Here is a 12,088-nt window from a genome sequence, read left to right on the forward strand (position 1 = left end):
GGCTCATTTATCCTCTCCCTCATTAACCAGAGATCGAAGAGCATGGTGACAGACAGAAGCAGTGGTGACCCGGGTGGGACTTCATGCATCAGTGTGTCTGTCTCTGTGCCGAGGATGTGAGTCTGTGCTGTGCTGTGCTGTGTCTTTTGGTGCCTGCGTGTCTGTGCGTCTGAGCACCTGTCTGAATGTGTAAGGGCCTGTGTGTCTGCACATATCTGTTTGTGTGTATGTGGATTCTTGCATGTGGGGTGTGTGTGTGTGTGTGTGTGTGTGTGTGTGAGAGAGAGAGAGAGAGAGAAGCTCCCTGCGTAGTGTATGGGGGGGGGGGTTATGTCCAGGAGATGAGAATTGGTATTTCCTACCTGTTCCAATGTGATTTGGAGTGGGGCCAAAGATTCAGAGGAATTCAGGTCCCTTCCACAGCCATGTATTAAGCACCTTCTGTGTGCTAGACCCCAAAATCCACTGTATTGTGGCTAGGGCTGCAGGATGGGGTTGGGTCTCCTCACTCCACATTCAGAGCCTGGGGCTGGAGATTTGGGTGAGGGGCTCAGGGTTGGCTGCTGTCCCTGACACACCCCTCCATGGGAAGAGGAGGGGGCTGATGCCCACAGGCCACACACACGCACGGGAGAGTTGCAGTGTCAGGCCTCAACATGTCGATCACCAAGCTATACTTTCTTCAGAGCCAGAAGTGAACACAAGGGAGAAGGAAGAGAGGACTCTGGCAAAGCAAATCCCCTGTCCATCCCCCTCCACTACACACACAAGGGGTACACCTGATTGCACTGGGAGTTGACACCTGCCCCAGGATTCACCGACCATCTGAGAGCAAGCATAGGTGACCAGAGTTCCCTGAGGAAGCCAACAGCCAGGAATGGACACCTATCAGGGAGGCAGGAGCAGCCAAGGCAGGGAGAATTGATGTGGGGTCATTTGGGGGGTGAATGTACAGAGGTTGGCCACCAGTAGGAAGCAGCAGACCATAAGGGCAGGCCCCACACACACTGCAGGGACTCATGATGCCGCTACCTTGCCGGGGTTGGAAAGGGGATGAAGCGAGTTAGCACAAGGCAGCTCTTCACGCCAGCCCGGAGCACAGTAAGCACTCAGGAGGCATTAGCCATTATCGTTGCTTACTGTTGCATCCCGAGCTGCACAGTGACAAGCACAGAGATGAAGAGTAAGCAGGGAAGGGACAGGGAGCGACAAGAGGAGGGCTTCAACAGGGTGGACAGAAAAGTCCTCACACACAGGTAGCATTTGGGCGGAGAGCTGGAGGAGGCGAGGGAGCAGCTGGGTACATCCCAGGAAGAGCATTCCAGGAGGAGGGAACAGCCAGTGCAAAGTGCGTCAGGATGGCAGGCTGGGCACAGCCAGGAGTGAGCGGACACAGGAGTGACCTCGGCACAGCCAGGAGGCCACGTGGTTAGGCGGAGTGAGCGGGCGGGTGGGTGGGAGGCAGGGTGAGCTGGGATTTGTGGGCCTCCGTTTTCATCCAAGATGGAACCATGGGAAGGTTCTGAGCAGAGGACAGATGTGTTCTGATGTCCAGGTTAACAGTATCACTCAGGCTTCTGCTGGAGAACTGACTATAGGGTCTGGGCAGGACAAGGAGACCAGTTAGGAGACGACGGCCATAATTCAGGCTAAAAAGCCAGGTGTTTGGACCACAGAGTTGGGGAGGTGGTTGAGAAGGGCAGGATTCTAGAAGTATTTGGAGGTAAAGCTGGAAGGATTTACTGAGAGCCTGGATGGGGGGGTGGTGAGAGAGGGAGGACTCGGGGATGTCAAGGAGTCCTGGCTGGGAATACAGGTGAACAGGGCTGCCCCCTCCAAGGCCGGGAACATAGGACGAGGCTGGGCATGCTGGGAGATGACCACTCTCTTACCGATCTGTTTTGTCTTGGATCCTGTTACTGATTTTTCTCCCCATTGGACTGTGAACAGCTTGAGGACAGACAGGAGCAGCAGCAAATAGAACATCCCCCTCTCTCCACCCCCAGCCAGCACAGGGCCTGTCATGGGATCAGGCCCAGGAGATGTTTGCTAAGCAAATAAACGCGGTACCACTCTCCCTAAGGCCACCTGGCACGTCACCCTCTTCCCAGAATGAGGACGGAGGCAGATATTGTGTCTCAAGCAGGGCCAAAGCCACCCTTCCCAGCCTCAGGGAACACTCCTCCTCCTCATCCCCCTTCTATCCCCACCTCTGCTGGCCCTGCCAGGCAACAAGGGGGTTCTTAGAGACCTGAGCGTGGGATGTATGGAGAGACCAGGTGTCGAGGTCCAAATGTGGGGTTTAGTGAAAGACCCTGAATTAAAGGTGTGCTGCACTCTGTGACCCTACGCAAGTTACTGAGCTTCTCCGGCTCTCAATGAATAGTGCTTGGTTAGCTCTCCACAGCTGCCTGGTGGGCAGCATCAGGGGAGCCCAGGACACCTCACCAGCTCTTGAAATGCTGGCGTTACACACGCTGTCCAGGTCACCCAGCCCCACCCTCCCTTTTTACACAAAGGAAAAACTGAGGCCCAGAGAGAGAAGATGACTTCCCCCAGCCCGGAACATCTTCCAGGACACCACCTGTGTCCCAGGAAAGTCATGCAGGTCCATTATCCCGCTACCCGCCACTGCCCCAGCCTTTCAGCCCCTTCTAGCAAAAATTGTTGTGGGCGGGGGGGGTTCCAAGACAGTCTCTCCAGAAGGCATTGCAAGCAATGTGGCTAGAACTGTTGTGACCACATCCTACAGTCAGGAAACATCCTAAGCCATGTCATGTAGTCACCCACACCGCCTACCTAGCAGGACATGCCACCCCACGGCGCCTGGCCTTCGAGCACTCACATGGGGCAACAGTCTCTGGTCTGTCCTAGTTCATTTATTTCAGGGCTGGTTGCAACCACTACACTGACCCCACAACCTAGTAATGAGTCACACCCTGCACTTTAATAAACACCACGCTCAGTAACCCAAAGCAGAAGCAGCAGCCTCCACTGGCACGATAACTGGGGCTCCTTGAGCACCAGCCACTGCTGTCATTGCTGCAGTGCGTTTGCTCTTACTCCTCCCAGCCACTCTGTGAGATAGGTGTGTTCATGACCTCCACGTGGCGGAGGGGCAGCTGAGACACAGGGCGCCAGGTAACATGGCTAGAAGATGCACTCAGGCAGCCTCTCTCCTGCGCTTGTGCAACTGGTCACCAGTCTCCACAGACAGCAGGACCTGGGAAAGCATCGGCACCCTGCACAGGTGGTCCTCCAAAAGGTAGCTCAGTGGGCTCCCCAGATGCTTTTCATATGTCACTACATGCAGCAAACGGTTACTGGACACTTGATGTGCCAGGCCTGACACCTGGTATATGATCTTAATTCATCTTCACCACCACCCTGTGAGGAGATATGATCAGTGTCCCCATTAAACAGATGGGAAAGGCGAGGCACAGAGGCCGCTCAGCTGGTGGGAGGGCAAGGATAGGACCCCAGGCCAGCTGCACCTGGAGCCCATGCTCCCAGCCACGACTCTCAGCTTCTCTGTCTTCCTCTCTTCTGACCTCTTCTTTCTCCCCTGCCTCTTTCTTTGAGGTTTTTCTCTCTTCTCCAGTATCTCTCTCCCTCTCTCTCTCTCCCTCTTTCTCTCCCTCTCTCTCTCTCTCTCTTTCTCTCTCTCTCACTCTCACACACACACACACATGCACACACACATACACATGCACACACAGGCATTTTTTAGAACCCATCCCTTTTCATACTCATTGGCTGTACCATCCAGCTCGGTGTGAAAGGAGGAAAAGGGAGAGATGCCCAAGACCCTAGAAAGTTCCTCCCAACTCAGCACATCTGTGATTCTATCCCATTAGAAAGGATCAAATCCCCAAAGGGATAACATACACAAAGAGCTTAACACTGTGCCAGGAAAATAGGAAGCCTGCCCTCCATATACCTGAATATGTTGACTATTCTGACTAAAGGCCACCACTACTAGCACAGGGAACAGGGAAGAAGGAAGCCTGTCCTGGCTGAGCAGGCCCTGAGAAGAGGTCACGCGGGGCACAGGACCGTGAAAGAGATTGTCCAGTCCAACCCCGTCAAAGTGCAGACCTGAGGCCAGAGAAGTGAAAGCACATGCTGGAGGGGGCACACCAGGGAGAGCCAAGCTAAGAGCGACCCCCAGGTCCAGGCTCCCTGACTTCCCCCTGCCCCCACTAGCCACCACCCCACCCTCCTCCTGCAGATGGAGGGAGGAAGCAGAGGGACCTCCATCCCGTCCTCTGCCCCATCCTCCAGCTGAGCCACCATGAAGAGCAATTTCACAGCATGTGGCCATAGGGCTGGGCCCACTGGGACACAAGATCACAAAATGATTTGTCTACAGAATTTGGCCAAAAAGAAGATTCACAAAGAATTTACAGCTCAGGCCACCTCCTCCAGAAGGCAAGCTGTCACTTCCCTCCTGGGCACTTAGGATACTCTTCATTTCTGTCACCAGTGTAGAAAATAATAAATTGTTCATAGTCTACTAACATTCTTCTTCCTATTTAATCAGTGCAACCCTGTAAGGTAGAAAAAGAGGATTTTCATCTCCATTTTACAGGAAAGAACATGGTGGCCAAGGGACACTGTGTATTTGCCCAAGGTTTTCTGGAGCAGGTCACTAAACATTGGGGCCCCCAAGCCTCAGGCCTAAGCCCTCTGCTCGTCCGTGGGCAAGCTTTCTGTGCTCCCCTGTGTGTCTGTGACTTCCACCTTTACAGCTGCAGCCCAGATTGCACCCCTGCACCACCCACCTGCACACCCAACTGCCCCCTCACCACTCCACATGCACATCCCCAAAGCATCTCAAACTCAGTGTGTCCCAAACCAAACCTGGATTTCCCCCTCCTGTCCCCTCGCTCCAAAGCTTGATCCCCTCCCAGTCTCTACAAATGGTTCCTCCATCCACCTCGCAGGTCTGAAACCTAGAACCCTCAATGCCTCCCTCTTCTCTACCCACATCGATCTGTCAAACTTTATTCCACCTCCTAAACTTCTCTCAAATCCATCCACCTCTGTCCCTACCCTCTGTGCCCACAGTGGTCCACGCACCATCATCTCTTGTCTGGTCAACTGCAATAGCCCTCTCAGACTAACATGTAGCTGCCCTGGACACCTTCGTAATCCACTTGCTTCTTAAGATGCAAATCAGATCATGACAGCCCTGCCTGTTCTAAGTCCTTTAATGTTTCCCATTGCTCTTAGGATAAAGGTAAGCTCTTTAGCACAACCCACACGGCCCTTGGTGACTCATGAGGCCCCCGCACAGCCTGGCCCTGCCTGCCTCATCTCCCCAGTGCTCCCCAAGCCCCCTACTAACTCCTTGTGACCCAGACTTCTCCCAAGTCCCTGAACGAGCCGTGCTTCCTCCAGCCCTTGCCCGTGCTGCTTGCTTTCCCTGAAACGCTCTCCACCTCCCTGCCTCCACTCTGCCTAATTAGCTTCTCCTTCCCCACCAGAGGTCAGCTCCAACATCACCCGCTCAGGATCCCCACAGGAGCTCAGAGGATGCTCTGAGAGGCAAGGAAGCGTGGAGCCTAAAAGCAGGAAAGCACAGTGGTTAGGCCCCCAGACCCTAGAGTCAGACTGCCGGGGCTCCCAAACCTTGGACAGATGGCTCAACCTCTTCATGCCTCAGTCCAGTCTCCATATAATGGAAGTAATTAAAGTACCTACTTCATAGAATCGTTATGAGAACTAGTGAGTTAATATATGTACAGTGCTTAAAACAGTCCCCAGCATTAACTAAGCCCTCAATGGACATTAGCCATCTATATGTGACAGCCTGTCACACGCCCTCATGGAGCCATATAGGCACCTTCCTTTCCTAGCACTTTATCCTGGTTGTGTTATTATTATCTGATGATATGTATCTCCCTCGTGAGAACATAAGCTTTATAAAGACATGGACCAGATGTGGTTTGGCACCCTTTATATCTGCTATGCCCAGCCCAGAACCTGGCACAGGGGCGGGCGCTCAGTCTGTATCTGTTCCCTCGACTCACAGCTAGTCACAAGCAAAGCATATGCGTATACTCTCAGCCAGAGGTGGCCAGACTATGACTAGTGGGACAAATCCGGCCCGCCTACTGATTTTGTAAATAAAGTTTTATTGGAACACAACCACACTCATTTGTTTACATATTGTCCATGGCTGTTTTTGCCCTACAACAACAAAGTTGAGAAGTTGCAACAGAGAACATATGGCCAGCAAAGTCAAAAATATTTACTCTCTGTCCCTTTACAGAAAAAGTTTGCCAATGGCCACTTTAGGTATTTGTAATCTCCTTAAAGCCAAGCCCCATGGCTCCATGGGGTTGGTATGAGGTTTAAACAGGCTAATCCATGTAAGCTGCACTTAGAACAAGACCTGGCACAGGGGAGGGGCTCCATCAATGTTAACAGGTATTGTGAAGTGCCATATGCTTACTCACAGGAGACCAATAAATATCTGTTCATTGAATAAGTCAGCTATTTTCCTAGTGACAGATTTTAGCACCAAAACCACACCAGGCTCTGTGGGAAGTCAGGACAATCCACAGGGAAGTGTGTCTGGGCTGAAAAGGAAGGGACCTTATAATAATAAAAATTGCTGCCTTTCACTGTACACATTCTAGCATGAGACACGGTACAAATATTACTCAATTTAATCCTCATAACAGCGCTTCTCAAAGTTTCATGTGCATTCAGATCTTATTATGGGGATCTCATTAAAACGTAGATTCTGATTCAGTAGGTCCAGAAGAAACCTGAGAGTCTGCATTTCTAATGAGCTCCCCAGTGATGGTGATACTGCTGGTCCTCAGACTACACGACACTATGGCAAGGCTATATGACATTCCTATGAGCGGGACGTTATTATTACTATTCCCATGTTACAGGATGGGGAAACTGAGGCTCACAGAGGTTAAAAATCCTTGCCCAAGGGTCACACAGTAAGTGACAAAGCCAGGATTCAAATTCAGGTGTGTCTAACTCCAAAATGCCCATTCAGTCTTTGACATCACCCAGCCAGAAAGACCTCCTGCAAGAGACTTCACCAGTGTAGGAGTCCTCACTTGCTCTTAAGCCAGCTTCCTTCCCAGCCTGGATCTGGGCCCTGCAAAGTCCAGCCTCCCTACGCATGATGCTGTTTACTGGCTGTCCCCCGTCACTTTCTTTCTGGGCAAAGAGGCCCTTTCCAAGACAGGCTTGAGTTTGGGTTGGCTCTGCTGAGCGGAAGAAGCTTCTGTTTGCACTCCCCGCTGGTCACCATTATTTAGGGCACATCATAAGCTGTTTCGCTACCTTCCGAAGCAGTCTGTTTCCTTCACGTTGTCCTTTGCTGGCTGCAACACAGCACACCTCTCCCTCCTGCCTCCCTCTGTCTTGTCCACACAAGCTTTAATCCACCTCTCGTTGCACACACACGCATGCACGCACACACACGCATACACACAGACGCATGCATGCACACACACAGCATCCCAGCCCCCTCCGTGGCTGGTGCTCTCTCCCTCTGCTGGCAGGAAGGCTGAGTTGGGGCATCCGGGTTCCCACAGCAGGCAGGCCTGAACTGGAAACATCGGGTCCCTGCCACTGTGAGGCGTCTGCTCTGAGGCTGCAGGCTGGTCACAAATGCAGGCATCCTGCAGGCAGGAAGAGCCCACTTTCTTGGAGGGGGAAGCTGGAGCCCTTCCTCCCACTTCTCATCTGAGCAGCCGCTGCTGCCCCTCAGAAGTCACACTGTCCTCTCTTTCTTTCCTTGTCATCCCTCTTTCTAGCTGGCCAGAAAACAAATCCACATGGAGAGGGCAGAACTATCAGAAATCATCTAACAGACCACACCCCATTTCACGCATGGGAAAACCAGAGGGGGGGTTGGTACCTGCCTCAGCCACGCAGTAAGTGGGTGGCAGAGCTGCGACCCAAATCCAGCTTTCCAGACCCTATGGCCCTTCCCAGACTCCTTGGAAGCCACACATGGAGAGTACAGGTTCATTCAAAAATTGGGCTGGTCTGGATTTGAATCCCAGGTCACTAGCTGGTGGCCATTTACTTCACCTCTCAAAACCTCAGTTTTCTTTTCTGTAAATCAGGGCAAAAAACACACCCTGCAGAGCTGTCACTAGGATAAAATCATATACGTTAACTACCCACTCAAGACCCAACACAGAGTGGGTGCTTAACAAATGTTATCTCTCTTCTCCTGGGTCTTCAATAAGCTCCCACCTTCCCCACGTGCTTACAAAGATGAGAATTAAGGCACTTTTGGTCGTGCCTGTCTGCGTGCACACGTGTGTGGGCGCAGGTGTGTTTGGGCTGGGGGATCAGGTTGGGGGTACAGCATGGTGTCTTAGAAGTGACTTGCAGGGAAAGAACACCCCGCTCGGATCTAGGAAGGGAGCAGCCCTGTCCCTGCTCAGGAGGAACAGGGGTGCTGCGATTGTGGAGTGACCTAGCTGTCCACACCCGGATCCTCTGGCCCCTGCTTCCACATGCCCACCTGGATACAGAGCTCCCCACTCCTTCAAGTACCCCAAAATAATCCATTCAGCCAACTGCATTAGTGATCAGTGTAGACTTTACTGCAGATCCATGGGTGAACAGAGGAAGGGTTTTTATTTCACACATATCCTAGAAAACTGCCTAAAATCTTCTTAGAAAAATACCTAAAGTTTTATGTAGAAAAACTCTTCTTATATGCTCTTCTCAGCCATACTGCCACCCAAAGGGATGGGGACAGGGGACAGGAGGAGGCTCTACTCCATAACACACCTCCCCCAGCCCATCCCTGGGTTTGGCCAAAGGGCCCTGCAGCTAACTGGACTCAACTTCCTTAGCAGCCACCAAAGCATTTAAGCCACCAGAGCATTTAAAGAGGACGTCGGTTTCCCTCACTCTAGACTCCTGCCTGGCCCACAGCTCCTGGGATAGGGAGTCTGGCCTGAGATCACTCACTGCCTATTTGAATTTGGATAGAAAAAAATATTTTACTTCGCAGACACACTTTGTGGAGGACCCCCCAGCTCTGGGTCAGACACTGCTCCCCCCCACAAACACCCCCAGCCCCGCCACCCACTGCTCCCCCAGCACACACAGGAGCTGCTGGCCCTGCCCTCTCTGTTTCTGCCTTTCTGTTAAAATAGTCTTTTCTTCTCCTGTCCTGTTTGTCAATCCTCCTTCTCACCTTATTCTGAAGGCATTTTGCTGGGTTTTGTTTGTTGTTTTCACTTTCTCTTTTCATTGCAGTGTGCCTACTTCCTCCTCTTTCTGGGCCACTTCAGCACATCTATTCACTTAATGAGCTTCCATTGAGGGCCTACTGCATGCTTGGACAAAAAGAATAGAGAGGAGAAACTATTTTTTAAAAAAGCCACAGTCCCTGCCTCATGGGACCCATGACTTGTGGTGGAAGCATACATATGAACAAATATTTATTCTGCTAACTAGAATTTATTGAATGTCTGTTATATGCCCTAGAAACTTACCTAAGTGCATTACCTGAATCAAGTCATTTAACCCCCACAACAACCTAGAAGCAGGCACTATTACCATCCCTGTTTTACAGAAGAAGAAACTGAGGCACAGAGAGGCAGGATAACTTTCCCAAACTTACATGGCTAATAAATGCTAGAGCCAGATTCAAATCCAAGCCATGTGGTTCCACCTAACCACGATGCCTCTCAGTGTGCCCAAGTTCCCCAAAGTACAGAGGCGGAAGCTAATAAGTGCCTAAGGAAGTCAGGGAAGCTTCACAGAAGAGAGAACTTTGCCCTGGATTTTGATGTATGAATAGAAACTTGTTGAGTGAAAACAGGAAAGACATTTCAGAAAGAAAGTTCGATATGCCAAAAGTCAGTAGCATGAAATGAAATGTCATGGGAAGTTTGCTGTGGCTGGTCAAGAGAGAACCTGGGGACAAGGAGGCTGGAGGCAGGCAGAGGGCAAGTCACACAGGGCGCTGTGTGCCGGATGAGGTGCTGGAGTTTGGTCCTGCAGGTAGTGGGGAGCCCCTGAAGGGCCATGAGCTGGGCAGAGGCTTGCTTGTTCTCCCTGCCTAGTACTGCTAAGCAACCTGCACTCTGGGGCTGCGTCCATAAACTCCTAGGGGTTGCTCTCCCACCTCCCTCTGCATCCCTCAGTCTCACAGCCATGCTGTTCTCTCTCTCCCTTACCCTCCGTGACCCACAGGGGCCGTGAGGGCCTCAAGCATTTTCCCGATCCTGAGTGTGATTCTGCTTTTCATGGGTGGACTCTGCATAGCAGCCAGCGAGTTCTACAAGACTCGACACAACATCATCCTGAGTGCTGGCATCTTCTTCGTGTCTGCAGGTAATGGGCACTGAGCACGGCAGGCTGGGGTCCAGGCCCTCCAGTGGGGAGAAGCCTGAGGTTTGGGGACCCAGGGGTTAGGAGGGCCTGGCAGAGAGAGAAGGGGAGGAAGGAGAGGAATCTCCAGGCCTTGCACAGGTTGTGTTGCAGGGAAGGAGGGTTGTTGCACTATAGCAATGCCCAAGGCCCCCAAGGAGTCCTCTAAGAACATCCCCAGACCCCATCCCTTGCCCAGTGGCCCATCTTCCTCCCACCACTTGGAAAAGGGCCAAAATAGCAGGTCCTTCTCAGGTATGGGGCCTATCCCCACTTGCCTTCTCCCCTCCTGGTACAAGTAAAGCGATGAGGAGGCTGGAGAGGAGACAACCGAGGTGCCTCACCATTCCTGAACCCCCGCACGATGCCCAGCTCCTCCCTGGAGACCAAGGGAGGCCTTTCTCCTCACTATCCCACCCAGGCGGGAGCAGGTAGGCGCCCACGTCCAGATTTCTGAGCTGGGTTACATGATGAGTCACAGTTGCTTCAGATGCCAGAAAAAGAACCTGGGTCTGTAGCATGAGCCATTTCATAAGAATGTCCAACATCTGAGGAGCGCCTGCCATGTCCCAGATGCTAGGAGCGCTGACATGCGTTCACTCATTTCATCCCCCGCACGGCCCTACAGGAGGAAGGCCTGTCACTACCCCCACCTTACAAATCTGGAAACAGACTAAGGCTAACTTGCCAAAGTCTCCGAACCCAGGCAGCCTGGATCCAGGAGCCAGTCTTCCCTCCCTGCTACCCCAGCTTTGAGCTGTGCAGCCTTGAGCAAGTTACTTAACCTCTCTGTGCTTCTATTTCCTCATCTGCAAACGGCTTGTAAAGCCCTAAGCAGTGCAGGCAGGTAGTAAATACTCAGTACACATTATCAATGATTAGCATACTCCATAGGTTGCCGAATGCCTCTCTTTTCTCTCCCCTCTTCCCACCTCTGTTTCCATGGGCTCTCCCCTCTGTGGCTCCCTCCCAAAACAATGATAAATGCTAAGGCCAAGCTCGCCAATGTCCCTCTGTACCCCCCCACCTGTTCATCATGAAAACCCAGACCAGGGAAGGCCCCTCCAGCTGTCCCTGTCCTTTCGTCCTGCCCCCCCACCACCTTCCTCCCGGGAAACTCACCCGCGTCCTCTCTCTGCCCCCGCCCTGCCCCGCAGGTCTGAGTAACATCATCGGCATCATCGTGTATATCTCTGCCAATGCCGGAGACCCGTCCAAGAGCGACTCCAAAAAGAACAGTTACTCCTACGGCTGGTCCTTCTACTTCGGGGCCCTGTCCTTCATCATCGCCGAGATGGTCGGGGTGCTGGCCGTGCACATGTTCATCGACCGCCACAAACAGCTGCGGGCCAGCGCCCGCGCCACGGACTACCTCCAGGCGTCCGCCATCACCCGCATCCCCAGCTACCGCTACCGCTACCAGCGGCGCAGCCGCTCCAGCTCGCGCTCCACGGAGCCCTCGCGCTCCAGGGACGCCTCCCCCGTGGGCATCAAGGGCTTCAACACCCTGCCGTCCACGGAGATCTCCATGTACACCCTCAGCAGGGACCCCCTGAAGGCCGCCCCCACGCCCACCGCCACCTACAACTCCGACAGGGATAACAGCTTCCTCCAAGTTCACAACTGTATCCAAAAGGACAACAAGGACTCTCTCCACTCCAACACAGCCAACCGCAGGACCACCCCCGTATGAAGACCGCGGGGGGCC

At 52.8% G+C, this 12,088-nt stretch overlaps 1 protein-coding gene across 1 annotated transcript in view; it reads left to right on the forward strand.

The window, feature by feature from the left end:
* The window catches only part of CACNG2 (calcium channel, voltage-dependent, gamma subunit 2), a 117,711-nt gene extending 105,626 nt beyond the window's left edge, over positions 1–12,085 (forward strand). The window contains exons 3-4 of the mRNA XM_008583855.1: positions 10,204–10,344; positions 11,538–12,085. Coding sequence (XP_008582077.1) covers positions 10,204–10,344; positions 11,538–12,073 — 677 coding nt within the window. The 3' untranslated portion in view covers positions 12,074–12,085. The remainder of the gene's footprint in view (positions 1–10,203; positions 10,345–11,537) is intronic.
* The last annotated feature ends 3 nt before the right edge of the window (positions 12,086–12,088 follow it).

The sequence above is a fragment of the Galeopterus variegatus genome, unplaced genomic scaffold (genome assembly GCF_000696425.1).
Source record: "Galeopterus variegatus unplaced genomic scaffold, G_variegatus-3.0.2 Scaffold3067, whole genome shotgun sequence".
Classification (NCBI taxonomy): Eukaryota; Metazoa; Chordata; class Mammalia; order Dermoptera; family Cynocephalidae; genus Galeopterus; species Galeopterus variegatus.